This window comes from Chrysemys picta, chromosome 7, assembly GCF_011386835.1.
Source record: "Chrysemys picta bellii isolate R12L10 chromosome 7, ASM1138683v2, whole genome shotgun sequence".
NCBI classification, from domain to species: domain Eukaryota; kingdom Metazoa; phylum Chordata; order Testudines; family Emydidae; genus Chrysemys; species Chrysemys picta.
The window spans coordinates 123,778,317-123,796,193 of record NC_088797.1 but is presented as its reverse complement, the minus strand read 5'-3'; the positions used below and the strand labels follow the sequence as shown (position 1 = coordinate 123,796,193).

The 17,877-nt window shown below is 45.7% G+C and overlaps 1 protein-coding gene across 4 annotated transcripts in view; it reads right to left on the bottom strand.

The window, feature by feature from the left end:
• SH3PXD2A (SH3 and PX domains 2A) overlaps positions 1 to 17,877 on the bottom strand; it is a 387,168-nt gene that overhangs the window by 306,594 nt on the left and 62,697 nt on the right. For all 4 annotated transcript variants that reach the window (XM_042855199.2, XM_065552551.1, XM_065552549.1 and 1 more), the window contains one exon: positions 10,245 to 10,325. In XM_042855199.2, coding sequence (XP_042711133.2) covers positions 10,245 to 10,325 — 81 coding nt within the window. Of the gene's footprint in view, positions 1 to 10,244; positions 10,326 to 17,877 lie in introns of those variants that run through there.

The following is a 17,877-nucleotide window of genomic DNA, read 5'->3' as shown; positions in this document are numbered from 1 at the left end:
AGCTCCTGGAGAGGGAGATCTAGCAACATTCAGCAGCCCAGTTGGAATGGCGACATGACTACTTGTGTGCTGGGAACGTTGAGCCATTTTTAGCGGCCCTACAGCAGCAAAATCCCTTGAGCCAGTCCCACTACTCGATGATCTTCCTGTGCAACATGCGTTGCGGTAATACCCAAGAAAACAAGCAAAGGACACAAGGAGGGGAACGCCCTTGGTTACGTGTGTTAGGGTGATCCCTTTCACAATCCTAGGTTACATGAGGTTTTCATGGGATGCAACATCTATTGTAGCGTGGGAGGCACTTTGCCATTTTCCCATCACAGCCCTAGTCTTTGTTTGACGTGGAGTCTCTTCAGGAACAAAAAGTGGAAACTGAACAGATTGTTTTCCAAGTGGACATTTACATTTAAATAATGATGGAAATAGGAATTATAAACAACTCCATTTATTCAATGAAGATAAAGACGTTGCCCCAGGCAGCTGTTATCTAAAGCATCAGAAGGAAAATCAGTATTAAAATAATGATTAAATCAGTTACAACAAACCACTTCCTGGCTCAATAATCACTCCAGCCATTTATTTTTTCCCAGGGGCCTCTCGGTTCTCCTTTGTATTCCCCACCATGCAAACGCCCAGTGTTGGGCTGAAGGGACTTGACACAGTTCTATACAAGATGTAGCCGATAATGCTCTTGACTTGGCTACATTGGATCGTTTTAAAACTATTCAAGCCTCCCAGCCAGAGCTGGAGTGTAGAATCCACTACACAGCTGCCAGTGTAACACCGACAGACAGACCCCGGTCATCGGCAGGAGGGATCAAACCTGGGACCTCTGGAGCTCAGTGCCTGAGCTTCTACAGCATGAACTAAAAGTCAACTGGCTGTCAGCTAAGCCTGTACAGCAAATTCATTAGTCTCTCTTTCTAAGTGCCACTAGGTGTGACAAAAAGAAGAACAGGAGTACTTGTGGCACCTTAGAGACTAACAAATTTATTAGAGCATAAGCTTTCGTGGACTACAGCCCACTTCTTCGGATGCATATAGAATGGAACATATATTGAGGGGATATATATACACACATACAGAGAGCATAAACAGGTGGGAGTTGTCTTACCAACTCTGAGAGGCCAATTAATTAAGAGAAAAAAAACTTTTGAAGTGATAATCAAGCTAGCCCAGTACAGACAGTTTGATAATAAGTGTGAGAGTACTTACAAGGGGAGATAGTCAATGTCTGTAATGTGTGACAAAACACCATACCCAGGAGGTGTGTAGGTTACCCTATCCTTTCTGAATTGTAGAGGGCTCATGTAACCCTGGGGCGTTTGTTGCTTCTACCTAGAAGTTGATTTTCTGAATCACCCTTAAAATGTTAAAAGAAGAACAAGAGGACTTGTGGCACCTTAGAGACTAACAAATTTATTAGAGCATAAGCTTTCGTGGACTACAGCCCACTTCTTCGGTCTCTAAGGTGCCACAAGTCCTCTTGTTCTTCTTTTTGCGGATACAGACTAACACGGCTGCTACTCTGAAACCTTAAAATGTTCTACCTCTGACTTCCCTACGTGCAAATCTTGGCTCGCAGACGCTGACAAACGGTCGGTGTTTACTAAGAAAGAGGATGCTATTTCACCCCGGCAGCCCTGCACTGACCTCTCAGGAAAGACAGGTTGAGGGAGCAATGTTCTGATTTCCTCTGGATTTTCACAGGCTTGATTCAATTTCAATCATATTTTTAAGGCAGCTGCTTTCAAACCAAATTCTAACGTCCAGTTGCTAGAGTATCTCCTTCTCTCTAGACTCCCTTTAATAGAAATGGGCCTGAACCAAATCCTTGGATCTGAACTTCATGGGTGCCAAGCGGTATGGAATCAGGATCCCGGTCTGGTTCTGAATTACTTAGCAGTTCCCCATCTCAATGATGGGGCGAAAATAAGACTGAGAATCCCAGCCCCCATACTTGGGGGAAGTTCTGGTCCAATCTTTGTGGCTCAGGACCATCTCTGTTCAAGACAGGGGAACATGCACAGTGACATGGCACAGCTTCGAGTGCTGGGTCCTGAGTAACCACTGCTTTATCAATGGAGTCCCACCGAGCTGGAATGATGCATTAGCGAACTGGGTGGGTCCCTAATTTTAAATACTCTTTTCTCTTCCGTCATCCTCCTTCACCCCAGCTCCATCCCTGCTGAGGTACTCCCTCACTTTCCATCCACCTCTTTCCCCTCTCCTCTGCCTCACCACTCTTGCAGCCAACGGTCCTCCTCCCCTCTCCACATGCACCAACACACATACACAAACTCTCTCTCTCTCTCTCTCACCTGAATAGCCCTGAGACACACACACTCAGCTATGCAGAGACTTCTGATCCCTGCCCATCCTATGGGCTAGGAACTCCTCTCATACATTGCTCCCAAACTTCTGATTACAACAGGGACGAGCTACATCATGCACTAAACTACGTCAGCTGCTCTCCTCTCCTGGCTCTACCTCCACCAACATCAGGAGCTGGACAAACGGGTATTGGTGACCTAGATGGCTGTTTTGCACAACAGAAGGCTGGAAAGGAACCTAATGGAGTTAAAGCATCTTTAACTTGCAATGAAAGGTCATTTGTTTACAGGCAGCACTGTTTACAAACTTGAAAATATGTCTCCATCCATTCCTGTTCTTTGCAGTAAAAAAAAAAAACAAAAAAAAAAGGTTTTCCTCCATTGTGGCTGATGAGGTTTGAAATTAACTTTTGGCTCTTTTTTTTTTAGCTCCTTGTCTGTTTCTCTGCATCACTGATGACTTCAACACAGGTCTGAGCTTGTCAATTAACTACTGCCGCAGAACCAACAAAGGAAGGTCTACCACACAAAGGATTGTTTTTAGGTAGGTCCTACACAAATAGTAATAATTGAGATAGATTATACTGTAATGAAAGAGCTAGAGACTATGTACACAACTGCCCTCTATAGGATGGAATCAGCGCTGTTCCACTGTATTTCATACAAACTGTACTGTTAACAGCCAATGCAGATTATCTTTAGAAGAAATGGGTTCTTTTAAAGCAGGAGGATCTTGTTTCTAATCCCACTGTCTCCATAAAATTTGGAATCACCATGGCACACTGCATAGTTATAACCACTAAGTCCTAGATGGCTGTGGATTTATTACAATAATTTATACATTTTGTGGTGACAGAAAGGTGACTGTTTATATAAAGAAGCTCACTGCAGACCAGGGATCAGGGAATGGCTGGCGCTCTGCTGATGAATCACTGTCTAGGTAAAAAGAACAGAGTTACAGTTTGCAATGATAGTTTTTATGGGTAAGTTTTTGTTTAATGCAATCTTTAGTGCTCAGTTACTCTATTATTGCTCTATAAACAATCAGGATGATCCTAGGAATAATAAATGAAGTTCCTGATGTTTCATATTCAGCCTGAAAACAACTAAAGCGCTTCCATCTTGCTAATAAAATACTTTGTTTTTTTTAAATGTTCTAAGTAGCCAGTGAGTTGGCTCTCTGTGCCACTTTAGGAAAACTAGCTTATATCAGCAGGACTGAATCTAGCAGATATTTTCTGCAAACTGATCTGCAGATTGAATGCTTGAATAAAGATTTATTTGTTTGTCTTTTCAAAATTCTGACATTTCAGATGTCTCTTTGTGGCCAAAAAATGTCAACATGGGGTAACTGTGCTGGGAAATTTCATTCTGCCTACCTAACATTCCTTCTGCGCCTTCAGTTGGCATTTTATTCTTCATTTCACAACAATTGAGGATGTGTAGTATAACTGCATGCTGTTAAAAATGGCTGCTGTGTTTCACCGCCCCAGAGGGGGCCGCATTTCAATACTGCGAGAAAGGATTCTTATATATAGGGCAAAAAATCTGACCTCCAGTCGACACTGTCAGGTCCTGGTGAAATTTATGGAAAGTCCAGACATTTGAGAGCAGAATTTGATCCTTCTGTCCAGATTCTGATCTGGTCATACCTTGATATAACTCCACTGACCGCAGAAGGCAACAGATCCCATTTACACATGTGAGATCAGAACAGAGCCTGTCGGCTCACTGGGCCAAATTCATAGGTGACGTGTAAGAGGGTTTTTTATGAGACCTGCTGGTATGTGGTTGAGGGCGTAAGGGAGTCTGAACTGGTGTAACTTGCACATGGAACGGGCTGAAAGAAGATGAGTTATGCCAGCTTAGACTCACCTCTGAATAGCAATTTCCCCATTTGCAAAACTCGCTTAATAATAACTCCCACTCTAACATGGGTGTTAGGAGGGTTAGTTAATTGCAGGCTCCAGTTCTCCACTGCCTTGGAGCTGGTATAATCATTCGCACCCCTGCATAGTGTCAAGTGAACCCAGATCAGAATTTCCCACTCACTTCCAGCATGAGCAGCATTTTATACCCATTTTGCACGATGATCACACCAGATATAAGGCCATGAAGAATCAGGCTCCAGGTCTTATAAAGCTCTTTGAATACATTAAGCACTGTAGAAACGCCAGGTATTATAATTACTACGAAAAGCTCATTTGGCCAACATTAAGGGAGTGCAGCATGGGCGAACTACTAACACATGCCCATATCCTATTACAATGACTAGCGAATCAATTTGCAATGCTGGGAGACCTTGGATGGATTCTAATTACTCACGTTCCAGGTGAAAGGTTAGGGCTTGCTACAAACAGATGTCTTTATCCTTTTGGAGGGGCCTACCCCGTATCAGGTACTGGGGCTGTTAAGTGTGAACTTCACCCAGAAGAAAATGAAATCTGATGAAAGACCCTAGCTACACCACAGTCAACTCACTTCAGTCCAGTCCACATCTAATCTGCTCAGACTGGTGGGTCATTTCTCCATTGAAGTTGAATGCTCACTTCTTGCCTCCCCAAAGCAGTTAGATTTTAGAACTACAAACAAGGGGAAGCCCTTGGAAATCAACACCGATCGCTGATGCACATGTTCTAATGCAGCTTAAAGAAAGACGCCCTCGCCTCTGGCCTTTTCCTTCTGTTCTGCTATTTGAGCTGTTCTGCTGGTATTCATTTCCCCCAGCCCGTGCACAAAAGGCCATATGTAGCTTGGCTTAAGCAGAAGAATCTCCCATGGAAGTGACTGGACCAAATTCAGCAGTGATGAAAATCATGGTGCCAAGACTGAGTGTGAAACAGATGTATGTTATTTTAAGGATATCTTGCATGGATTTGATTGTCAGTGGGTGTGCAAGAAACACCAAAGGGGCTAAAGGGGGCATATCACTAACCAAATGTGTACAAGAAAAGCAGAAGTGCACGCCTCGCACCATCCCAAACATGGGTGGGACCAAACCCGTCACTGATATAAGTGGAGAGGGGCTTGCGCTGAAATCAGTAGGAGTTGCACAGAGTCCCCACAGAATACTACGCCGTACTGAGCAGTACCTAGTAAGTTACACCCATTTTGCTCACACACGGACTGCCAACCCCTAGAAGTTAATGCCACTTTCACATTAACTTATACCTGATTCTCCGCTGCCTTTCACCTTGCAGAATAGCCCTTCTCACCCAAGCAGAGACAATGTCAAGTGGGGGTAAAAATGCTACTGTACTGGAATGGTAGCATTTGTGCAGTCATTGACTTCTGTGCAAAGTGGGTGTCCAAAGCTACCATTCCGATATAGTAGCATTTTTAGCCCCTATTTTGTATTTGCACAAGTGTAAGTGACTCCACAGAGTGGAAGGCAACAGATAATGAGACAAGACAAGTACTTGATAGCACCACTGAATGTGGAGTTAATCAATACTGCGGATCCCATATACTGAAATTTCAACCCCAGCACATTTTCTGCTGCCATGATTTGATCCATGTCACCACTGGCTGGGACTCTGTCACCAATTAAATCAGGAGATTACTGCATCGTTTAATTTAAACCCCACTTTATAAATCTCCAGCCCTCAGCTGGAAGTGTGGGAGGAGAAGTTATTTTATCAAGCATTACAGAACAGGTACCAGTTTAAATGACAGTCACCCACTCTCCAATTCCATTCAGCACTCTCCAGCTCTTAAATTGCACAGAAAGTATAAACATGTCTGGCCCCTCATTCAGATCACTTACACCCGAACAAATCTGGAGTAACTCCCCTGAAGTTACCTGGGATTTGAATCAGTGGAAGAGAACTGGGGCTGACTCTTCGCACCTGCGGGGCTGAAGAAGAGGGTTTGCTAGAAAGCATTTAGGAGAAATAGTATCTACCACCTCCCAGTCGTTGCCAATGGAGATTGCAACTGGAAAAGGGTGGGCTTTTTAAAAGAAACAAAAAATCGTAGCAACAAAACTAATGATTTGTATTTCTTTTTCTCCTCCTCCAGGCAGCTCCGCTGGCTGCCCCTCGAGGGCTATCAGGTATCACTGTCAACATCAGCCCTTGCAGCTTTGATTAAGTCATTACAAGCCTTTCTTGTTATTCTACGTCCATTCAGAAGCAAAAAGAAACACATATAGGTGCACAGCAAAGTCCAGAAGTCCAGACACGATGGGACAAGCTTGCCCCTCAGAAAACTCCAGCTGTTTGGGACACATACGGTGCCTCTGAGTCAGCTTGCATTACACCACTGAGTGCACGCTTGATTTTCTGTTTATAGTGAAGTAGGGAGTATGCAGGGAGGAGTAAATGGACTTGCTTATGCAAAACAGTGTTACTATGCTCAGCAAGCACATAATAAAATCTCCCCAGTGCAGGGATCAGCCCAGCCCTGTGGCCCTGAGTGTGGAGTCTGACTTCTCCCCGACTTTCCACCTTGGTCGGCCTCCTAGACACCCCCCAGGGCCTGGGCAAAGGGAAAGGGATGCTGGAGTTATTGCCTTGCTCATCATGAACCAGATAGTGTTTCCCTACAGCCTGCCCTGTGGTCCAGACCAAAACACCTGAGGTTTGCTTTGGGAACTGGGGATTGATTTCTACAATTGGAGTTTGCAGCTCAGGCCCAGATGTCATTTTAATACCCTCCTCGCTCCAGGAGGTCTGCTGAAACTTGTTTCAAGTTTAAAATCTTGCTCATCACTTCTGAGGATCCTATCATCTGTTTATTTAATTGAAGTGGCTGCTGGGAGCCCCAGTCATGGACCAGAATTCCATTGCACTAGGCGCTGTACAAATATGGAACAAAAGAGACAGTCCTTGCCCCAAAGAGCTTATTGTCCCATCTCAACAGCACCATGTTCCTCCCTATCAGGTGAATCCCGCAACCTTTGAGGGGAACTCAAAGGTCCACTAGGCAGCAGAACCACTGCTATTACACTCTGCAGGGGGAGCAATGCTGGGGGATCGGTGCGCTATAAAGCACCACACTGTGGCATCTCTCTCCGCAGCAGCAGCGTGGAGAGGGGTAGGCATGGAGAGCAGAGCTGCAAACTACAGGAGTATTTCCCAGGGCAGTTACAACAGGCCGAAGTAGCAGCCCTGCTCTGCATAGGTGTAAGTGACTCCACAAAGGGTGGCCATGGGGTGGCTACATGGGGCGGGGGGGAGGCGGGCGGGGGGAGGGGAGGGAGTCCCTGGGCTGGGGGCAACTTGCATTCCTCATCCCAAATGTAATTCACATGCTCAAAGCCTCTATATTTGCATGCTGTGCTGATGATATGGATTTTTGCCCTCTCTTAGGGGAGTCGCCACAGATGGAGCGAGGAGCTAGTGGCTGTGAGGGGGCATCCCATGAAACCCCACTATTGTCTTTGACCTTCTAACTCCCCTCTCTGACCCACTGCAGAAGCTCCAAGAAAGCTGATTTCATATTTTAAATCCCTGATGCTGAGCTGTTCATAGAATGATAGTTAAAGATGTTAAAAGGGAAGTGAGTGCAGTGCATGCCTCTTTGCTGATGGAATTAGTAATGTCCATCTTCACCAGGAGCCCAGCATAATTCATATGAATAAAATAACAATAATACTCTGCACTCCAGTAGTGCTTTTAACCCACCGATCTCAAAGCACCTTACAATAGCATGTATGCATCATTGCCCCCGTTCTGCAGACGGGGAAACCGAGGCACAGAGAAGTGAGTGACTTGCCCTGAGAGTCGCTAGCTGATTTGGGATGAGGATCCTGGTCACCTGACTTCAAACCCTGTGCTCTAATCACTGGAGATGCTGTCTTTCCTTCCTTCTTAAGGAAGGCTGCAAATTTCTTTGTACACTGGTGCCCTTCCAATTGGCACAAAGGGCGACTCCTGAAATCCCTGGGAGGGAAAAGGGTTAAATAAGGGAATTTCATTCCTTTCTTGTAATATTTTCTAGTGGGGGGGAGCCATGTTGTACAAGCAGGAGTTTTTTCACTGGCGCTAGGCACTTGCACTTATCAATGGGACCTTTCAGGACTCACTCTCCCTGATTGAGACATCATTTCCTGTCCAACACACTAACCCCATTGATAACTTCAGCTTGATGGGAACTTTTCAAACCCACCAGGAAAGGCTAGGAGACCCAGAAGAATATATACATGAAAACAGAACTGGAGCTTAAAAAATAAAAAAAGAAAGAAAGAAAAGAAAGAAAGAAACAACCGCTTTGGCCATGACCCTTACTCCAATACAAATACACACAGAAAGCTGCACATCAGTGAACAAGCACAACATCAGCCACAGAGAAACACTTGGGACTTACTGTCTATGGCTTTGGTACTGACCAGTCTACGCACTTCAGCCCAGTTGATGGGTGGGGTGAGGGGTGGGAATGCAAAAGGAAACATAGGAAAGATGATGAATGTTCCCTTTTCTGCCTTCATTCCATTTCATTTCATCCGTACCACAAACTAGGGATTTGGGTCAGGGGACTCACTATGTAAAGGTCAAGCTTTTGGTTGAAGAAACTAAAGCACTATCGCCTGCATTTTTCAGACGTGACTAATGATTTGGGGTGCCCAAGTACAGACGCGTCAAAGGGAGCTGATTCTGAAAATCAGGCCTCTTTAAGGGATCTCACGTTGGCCACCCAAAAATCAAGGAACCTGTTTCTTGCAGGTTCAGCATGACAAACAGGTTTGATCTCATGGATCGTGACACGGCTTTGAAGTTTGCGGCGGCTGTGCACATCCATGACTCTAGCTAGAAGGGACTTTCTTAGTATTCTAAACACACACAGGCCCAAACCGCAAGCTTCAGAAACAGATCAACATTTTCCCAACGTTCAACAGTGCTTGGATGGAGGGTTGGAGCTCTGAGCTCTTTACGAGTATGACAGAGCAACCAGTGCACTTCCGAGTGATCTTATAACCCCAGCCAATTATGTTCTAGCTGCCTAGAAAGATAGCAGTGGGTCTGGATTATTGCTAATTAGGATACCAAGCAGAAGCCCTCTCACTCTTCCAACCGCCTAGGAACAGCATAGCAAATAATTTAATCACTGGAGCCAATGCTGAATTTTGTAATTTGGGAAAACACACAAGTAACTGTAAAGCAAAGTTCATTTTCATACCAACACGGGCTGCTGCTGGAGAGACAAGGATGAAATGGCATAGAGCACATCGAAATACATAGACATGAATACAGTGAGGAGGCATGTTCTAGTGTTTAAAGCAGAGGACTGGGACCTGGTCTACACTTCAAAGTTAGGTCTACGTCTCTACATTACTCAGGGCTGTGAAAAATGTCACGCCCTCTGCAATGTAGTTAGGCTGACCTAAGCCCTGATGTAGACACCTCAATGGAAGAATTCTTCATCTCTCAGAGTGCTGAATTTACCACAGTGACGGAAGAACCCTTCTGTCGCTGTAGTAAGTGTCTACCCTACAGCAGCAGAGTTGCAGTTGGGCCACAATAGCATTTCTCCATACCATGGAAGTCAGCACTCCTGGCTTTTGTTCCTATCTCTGGAAGGGGAGGATGGGTTAATGGTTAGAACAGGGGACTGGGAGTCAGGACACGCGTTCTATTCCCACCTCTACCATTGACTCATTGTGTGACCTCAAGCAAGTCACTTCTGCAAAACAGGCCCTCGGTGTTTGAAGTTAGGCACTCAAAACAAGAAGCCATTCTTGACAAATCTGGGTCTTAACCTCTCAATGGCTCAATTAACCCTTCTGTAAAACAGGCGGGATAATACTGGATTTACCTATCTCACATCCTGTAAAGAGTCTGCAAAGTGCTTTGAGCTCATTCGAGGCAACAGGCTATATAAGTGCAAAGTCTTATTTAATGTTATTATGATGGTGCGGAAATGTACAAACCAATACAAGTAATATTTCCAGTAAGTAAAATGAACTGTTACCTGCAGATCAAAGAATTTGCTGTATCTCCGGTAGATGATCTGGGAAGTTGAGTCAGACCATGTTACGTTTATGATATATACCTGTTCGGGGGAAGAAAAAAAAATGTCAACACAGTGCCTGAGGAGCCCTAAAGCATTGGCTGCAGTTCAAAGGCAGAAAAGTCAGGCCCAATGTGTGTGTCTATATAAGGAGATGATTTCCAATCTCTAATAAGTTTGACAGTCTAATCCCACTCAGTCCCACGTGCACACTAGAAGAAACACAGCACCAAACTCAAAGTTAGTCTAAATTAAAGCTGTAGTTCTGTCCTGAACTCACCCTGGGCTTCCATAGGCTTCTCAGGAGAATGCCCAGTGTTACACAGCATAGAGCAGGGTCTTCCACCAATCCACGCTAGTAACTCCGATTGACATTACTTTGCCTGGGTTTAAACCTTTATTAAAATATTAGCACACTCCTTCCATCCCCCTCTGCCCCAAATCTATAGGGGCACTGGGCACATGCTGCTGGTGGGATTGAGCAGGGGCCAGGAGAGCCGCTACATTCCACCTCATGCCCCCATTTGAAGCACGTGAGGAGCCATGCTTGAGTCACCTGCCACACTTTCCTTGCACACCTTGGAAATGAAGGTTTGTGCAGAGAAAATAGTGGCAGCCTGGCTCCAGCGGCAGTCTTGCTCCCACAAAGGCGGGGAGGACAGCTAACCGTAGAGGGACTGGCACATCCCAGGCCTGCTGCTGTCCCCCAAAACTAGGGATCTGCAGGCTTCCCATATCTCCTTCACAGGCAGCCCAAGACTTTCTCCCTGGAGAAGCATTTTGGTACCGTAAGACATTTTGATTAAAAAACTAGAACAATATAAAATTAATCTGGCAGATATTAAATGGATTATAAACTGACTAGCTGCTAGGTCACAAAATATAAATATAAAAGGGGAATCATCATTCAGTGGGCCTGTTTCCAGTGGGGTCCTGCAGGGATCAGTTCTTGGTCCCCAGTTGTTTAACATTTTTATCAATAACCCCGAAGAAAATATAAAATCATCACTCATAGGGGACTGGTAAATAATGAAGAGGACAAGTCACTGTCACTGATTCCGAGTGATCTGGATCACATGGTAAACTGGACACCAGAAAACAATGTGTGTTTTTATATGGCTAAATATAAATGTATATACCTAGGAACAAAGAACGCAGGCCGTGCTTACACAGTGGGGGACTGTACCCTGGGAAGCAATTATTCTGAAAAAGATATGGGCGTTATGTCGCATAATCAGCTGAACATAAGCTCCCAGGGTGACGCTGTGGCCAAAACAGCTAGTGCCATCCTGGGATGCATAAACAGGGGAATCTCAAGCCGGAATAGAGAGGTTATTTTATCTCTGTATTTGGCACTGGTGTGACCACTGCTGGAATCCTGTATCCAGTTCTGGTGCCCACAATTCAAGGATGTTGATAAATCAGAGAGAGTTCAGAGAAAAGCCACCAGACTGATTAAAAGATTAGAAAATATGCCTTACAGTGATTGTGCTTCTTGAGTCTATCTATTTAAGCTTAACAAAAACACGGTTACAGGATGTCTTGATTACAGACTCTAAGGCTACGTCTACCCTGCACACTTTACAATGGTGCGGCTGTGTCACTGTGGCTGCGCTGTGTGGCTGCTCTTTATCCTGGTGACAAATAAAACCACCTCCAGTGAGGGGCGGTAGCTTTGTCGCCAGGAGTGCAGCTCCTACCAACGAAGCGCTGTCCACACCGGCACTTTTCGTTGTTAAAACTTTTGTAGTTCGGAGGGGTGGGGAGAGCGTTTTTTCATGCCCCTGAGCGGAAGACAGGATACTGAGCTGGATGGACCTTTGGTCTGACCCAGTACGGCCGTTCTTATGTTAGATGATCACAGTGATCCCTTCTGACTGTGCAATCTATGAAAGGAATCTCCGCCAGACTCATTTTAGGGAGTTGCAACTGTACAAACCCTGCAGGCTAGAGGGCCCAATACAGCCCCAAATCAGCCTCATGTGATACAGTTCAACTGTATAGTACATTATACACTGGGAGATGGATTCACCACTGCCTTGTACCTTCAGATATCTTTTACACCTGTAAAACAGCCAGATGGGAATGGCAGCGTTTTGCACCGAGTTAACACCAGTGAAAGTGATGACACAAGATGCAAGACCCTGTGTAAGTCACCCCTGAGTAGGGGACCTCCCAGCATGGAGTATATGTTCACTGCCCTGGGCTACTTTCTACCATTTGGGGCATGGCCCCTATGGTCCAAGTTCCTGTTGTGCCTTGTCTTCTACCAGTGCCCTCTCGTGGACACTGCATGGCGTCCTGCCGCTGTCGTCCCAGATTCCTCTGGGTGGGGAAGTCATCAGTTTGGCGGAGTGGGAACCCCCACGAGGTTTCCATGCTCTGGTCACCAGGGTTCCTCTCAGGCTGGGTGTTCTGAGGCCTCTTTCTCTGTCTCCTTTGCCAGGAAGACACTGCTTGGTTTCTGGTGGCTGCCTCAGTCAGCAGGCTAGTGCTCCTTCCCTCAGGCAAGGCGAGAGCTAGCTCCTGCCTCTTTGCTGGTCAGCCCCAACTGAGTCAGGCTCCCACCTTTTCTCTCCTCTCCAGGCCTGGCATTGGCTGCAGATATAACAGAGCTGGGCTAGTTGGACCCCAAGGCCCTCCTTAACCCCGTTCCTCTGGTTCACCACAACATGGTTAAAACAATTATTTCCTGACTTGTCACGTCCTTGCCTCCAGCCACACAAATATAGAAAAAAAATGGATCCCAGTGTAACGGAACGCAGAGTGTGGCCCACTACTGTGTCTTTAAAGTAAATGTCAAACTTCATCTACCAACACAAGATAAGGATCTGGTAGAGGAAATGGAAGGAGCAGGACTGCATCTCCTCCTATCTCGCAGCCCAAATCCTTAGCAGCAGGAACTCTTGCTTTTTCAGTCTGTGCAAGTGTGAGGTTCTGTATCTCCAGAGATCGTGGCTGGATAAGCATCGCTCCTTGCCTCTGGCTACATCAGGCTGCCTTGCAAAGGTCTGTGGGTAGATAATTGCCTTTATGCTTTTTAAAAGATAAGGGGTACTGCATTCAGCTCCCTGGAGAGGCCTCAGAGAAAAGGTGGAACAAAGGATCATAGTGGGATATTTTTTTCCCTTTCTTCTTTCCTGATGGGAGGGGGAGCCTTCAAATGTCTTCTTAACCAAGGATCCCCATCTGTTATTACCATGTTCAACTCCCATGTCAGGTTGAACACGGTACCAAGTGAAAAAGGCTGACGGCAGATCCCTACAAGGTCGTGCAATCTCTCTCCCTTACAGGGGGAAAGATGGTCCAGTGATAAGGCACTAGTCTAAGACCCACGAGATCTGTCACAGGTTTCCTGAGTGCAAATGACTCAGCCTCTGTATCCCTCAGCTCCCAATCTGTACAACGGGAATAATAGCACAGCCCTGCCTCATGGGGATTGTTGGGGGAATAAATATGTTAAGGAGTATGAGGTACTCAGACATGACAGTGATGAGGGCCATCTAAGGACCTTAGATTGACAGACAAACCACCAGCGCATGGGCATCGTGAGGAGCGTATTTGCCAGGTTTAAAGCCAAAGCTGCACAAAAACAAATTTTTCCACAAGATTCTTGTGCAAAAATGTTTGTTACTTCATTCCAGGGCATTTCGCAACCCAGAAATTTAGTTTTTCATCGAGTTTCTACAAAAAGGCCACTTTTGGAAAACGTTCAATGGGAATGGCTACAAATAGAAAAAACACAAGGTTCAGAATTGTACTTGGTGGGTGCAAGCTGATTTGTATTCTTAATTGGGGTCCTCAAAAATGGATAACATAGGAGTGAAATAGGCCTAGTTAAATACAAAAAAAACCACTAAGTGAGATTTCCTAACTCTCTTTTTGCAAGTTTGTACCTTTCTCAAAAGTTGAACACAATATGCAAATACCATAAATCTCAAGGTTTTTTAAATATCATTTCATTTTCCTAAGGCCTCTACTTAGAACTCACAATAAATGTAGGTTTTAGCTTTTACTTGTTATTTGTTTTTACAAATCTATTCTATCAAGTTCTATTCTGCTTTGGTCTTCATACTGCCCTGATCCCCATGATATCTGAGCGCCTCTCAGCAAAGCATTGAGTGAGCGACTAACATTATCAAACCTAGTTTGTTATCTTTCTCGTCCTCTCTCAAGGGGGAGAAATTTTGTCTGCAGTGGAACGTTTTGTTACGGTTACGTTTATTTGTTTGTTTATAAATGCGTCCACCCCTAGGCTGGGTTTATGTTAGAGAAGGCAGGTCAGAGAAGTACACCTTGCACTGGGTAAGTCTGTGGTACATTCCACAGTCTGGGACCCGCCCCTGAGAAAGCTCTGTCTCCTGCACAGATAAGCTTCACCCTTGTGGTACAAAGTTCCACTGTCCCTGAGGGGTGGAGTTGTTGGCCACCGTCCTTATCCCAAAACTTTAGGCTCTTTTAGATATCCTGGGCCCAGACCATGGAACACCTTGAAGAGAAGGACTGAGACACTAGATTTAACTGGATATTCTATGAGAAGACTGTAGAAAACAGAGGACATGTTTGATCTGTTTACTGTAGCCCATACTACTTGGGAGCTACACTGCTGCGGTACTGCCTAGGGACCCCAATTGAGATCAGGGCCCCATCGGGCTAGCTGTTGTGTAGGCGTAGTCCCTGCCCTGAAAAGCTTATAAATTGAAATCCCAGCCCCAGTGGGAGGAAAACTTCAGTGAAGGCAGGATTTCATTAACAGTCTTTAAAATGGAAATTAAATCTTTTGAATTTCAAAGTCTCTGGAAGTCTAGCAGGCTTGTTTTGTTTTATTCTATTGCACTGGTAGATCCTAGAAGGTGGGTAAGAAAAGCACCTTAAATAATCATGCTGGCTTCCAATTAGCTAGAAATACACGAGATCTAATTCTGCTGTCTGTGACAGACAGGTGTAAATCTGGAATGACTATTCATTTTTTGCTTGTCTGCATAAATTAAATTTCTCTTGGGAAACCACTGTTTAAAATAATGGGGAAAAGATGTTTGCTGGAACTCAGTAAAACCTCAGACTTTAAAAGGCTATTCTAGAGGTTTCAAAAGCCTCATATATCACCTTCCCCCTTCCACAGGAATCTCAGTTTGCCATTTATCCAGCCCTAGCGGCCTCGGATTTACCAACAACCTTTGCATGAAAGGCAGGCTCTACTCCTGTTACTTATTCCCCAGCTCACCTCATAATTATCTGTGAGGGTCTTTAAAATTGGATGCTGTGAAAATGATTAATGATATCCCAGAGGAAAGTGACTTCAGGTGAAGAATAAGAAAGAACTCCTTGGGAGCCTGAGTCCATGCAAACGCAATTGCAATAGAGACACAATGGGATGGCACATGGCAATGGAAGTGCCTGACAAATATGGAGAACTGTCCTTCATTCAAACATTCTGAAGGCAGGCAGGGCAGGAATCAGACCGAGCTGCTGTGTAGAAATTTGAGAGCTAGCGCATCTCGCACCATCTCTCTGATATTTCACTATCCAGCCAGCTCACAAGAACGGAGCAGACGAGAGAAACTGCAAATAGGCCCACGGCTTTGCTACTGTAGGGGTACGTAACAGAGAAGTTTGGAATTTCTGAAACACTTCAGTCCGCAATGTGGGAAGCAAACTGATTTTTCAAGGTTGGGAAGCCAGTATATAGTTTTTACAATGGTGACTAAAATTTTGAACCAGTCAGTTTTGATGTTCCTTAAGCCTTTAGCACAGATGTAGAATACAGATGCTCCCCGGGTTACGCAAACCCGACTTACGGAAATCCAGACTTACGGAAACAGTCCCGTAAGTTCCGTAAGCTTTTTTTGGGGGGGAGGGGGCGGGGGGCGGGAGTGGCATAATTGTCGGAAATACGTTCCCAACTTACGCAAAATTCGACTTACGCAAGGCGTTCCGGAATGCTTGCGTAAGTCGGGGAGCTTCTGTATGCCTTTTGCACCTACATGTACACTGCATGCAAGAAAACCTACGTGTTAGAAGCATAGGGTTAGAAGGTACCACAAGGGTCATTTTCTTATTTACTACCCCCCAAAAAGGTTACATTCCACATAAAAAAATCTGTTAAAAGAACTTTATTAAGGTTGCCAAGTCAAGCACTCAGAAGATAGGAAATGCCAGAATTAAGTTTCCTTGTGCAACTTTAGTTCAACCCTACTGTGCGCATGCATTTTGATACAGTCTTTGATTACGTGAACCCCTAGTATTTTATTCACAGGACCCCTGCTTCATTCAGTGCCCAGGATGCCCCTGCTGTAGGGATGAATCAGGGTTGTGTAGTGACAGAGGCTGTTGTCTGATGGGCCCGTCTCATTTGGTACAGAAGTTGGAAGGTGTGTAGTGAATGAGCCACGGGATTGCAGGAAGAGACAGGATGGCATCCTGGTTAAGGCAGTTGAATGCTGTCCTGGAGAACTGGATTCCATCCCTACAGAGTTCCTGTGCAATGCTAGGCCACTTATTTAAACCAAACTTTTCACAGGTTTTCACTAATTCTGCGTTCTTCACATGCACAAAGGGGCCAAATTAAGGTTGCACAGGTCCAGCCTCCCTTCCCCACCTGGCTCCCCGTGCCAGCCTTCCTACCCAACCAATTCCAGCTTCCCCACCTAACCAGTCCCCTCCCACCCACACCCCGTCACAGCTTTTCCCCTCCTTTCTTCCCCCCCTCCCTCGCTCCTTGTCCCAATCTACTCCCTGATCTGGCTTTTGTCCCTGCTGCATTCGAACCAGGCAGCTTTCCCCTCCACACTGCCTAGGAGTCCGAGGGGTCACTGAGAACACAGGAGAGACAGGCTTGTGCCCTCGGCTCCAGTGCTCACAGGGGCTGGGAGCAGCTATTACAGTGGAAGTCAGGCTTCACCCTATAGCCCTGGACTGGAGCAAGCTCAGTCACACTGTGGGGATGGTGCATACAGTCCTGTCACACACAGGAGCTATAAGCAACTGAAAACAGGGTCTTATAATAAATAGGAAGTGTTGGGCAACCTTAATAGCATGCAGTGCTACCAGCCCTGCCTATCATATGCTCTTCAAGGCAAGAACTGTGTCATCCTAGTGCAGGGGTCGGCAACCTTTGGCACGCAGCTCGCCAGGGTAAGCACCCTGGCGGGGCGGGCCAGTTGGGCCGCGGTTCGCCGCTCCAGGCCAGTGGGGGCTGCAGGAAGCGGCACGGGCCAAGGGATGTGCTCGCCGCCGCCTCCTGCTGCCCCAAACTTGTCCGTCACTGTCTCCCTATTTGACACAATCTGTGAAGCAGTGTGCTCCCTGTGCTCTGACAACATATAACACAGATTCCCGCCCCATACCAGACAGGGATGGCACAGAGTCATCTCCTGTTCATGAGCATACAGCCGGAAGTATGTTGTAGAAGTCAGGAGTGAATACATCACAAGTTGCATGCACAGGTATGAGGCGACACTTGTCAACTGTAATGATGCCTGTTTCAATCCACTTCTTGTTATCTGTGTGTTCCATTTTGGGAAAGTAATGAACAGTAAGGGCCAAAACCTCTGTATCAGGTGACCTAATTATGGTTCCTTTGGCACCAAGAGAG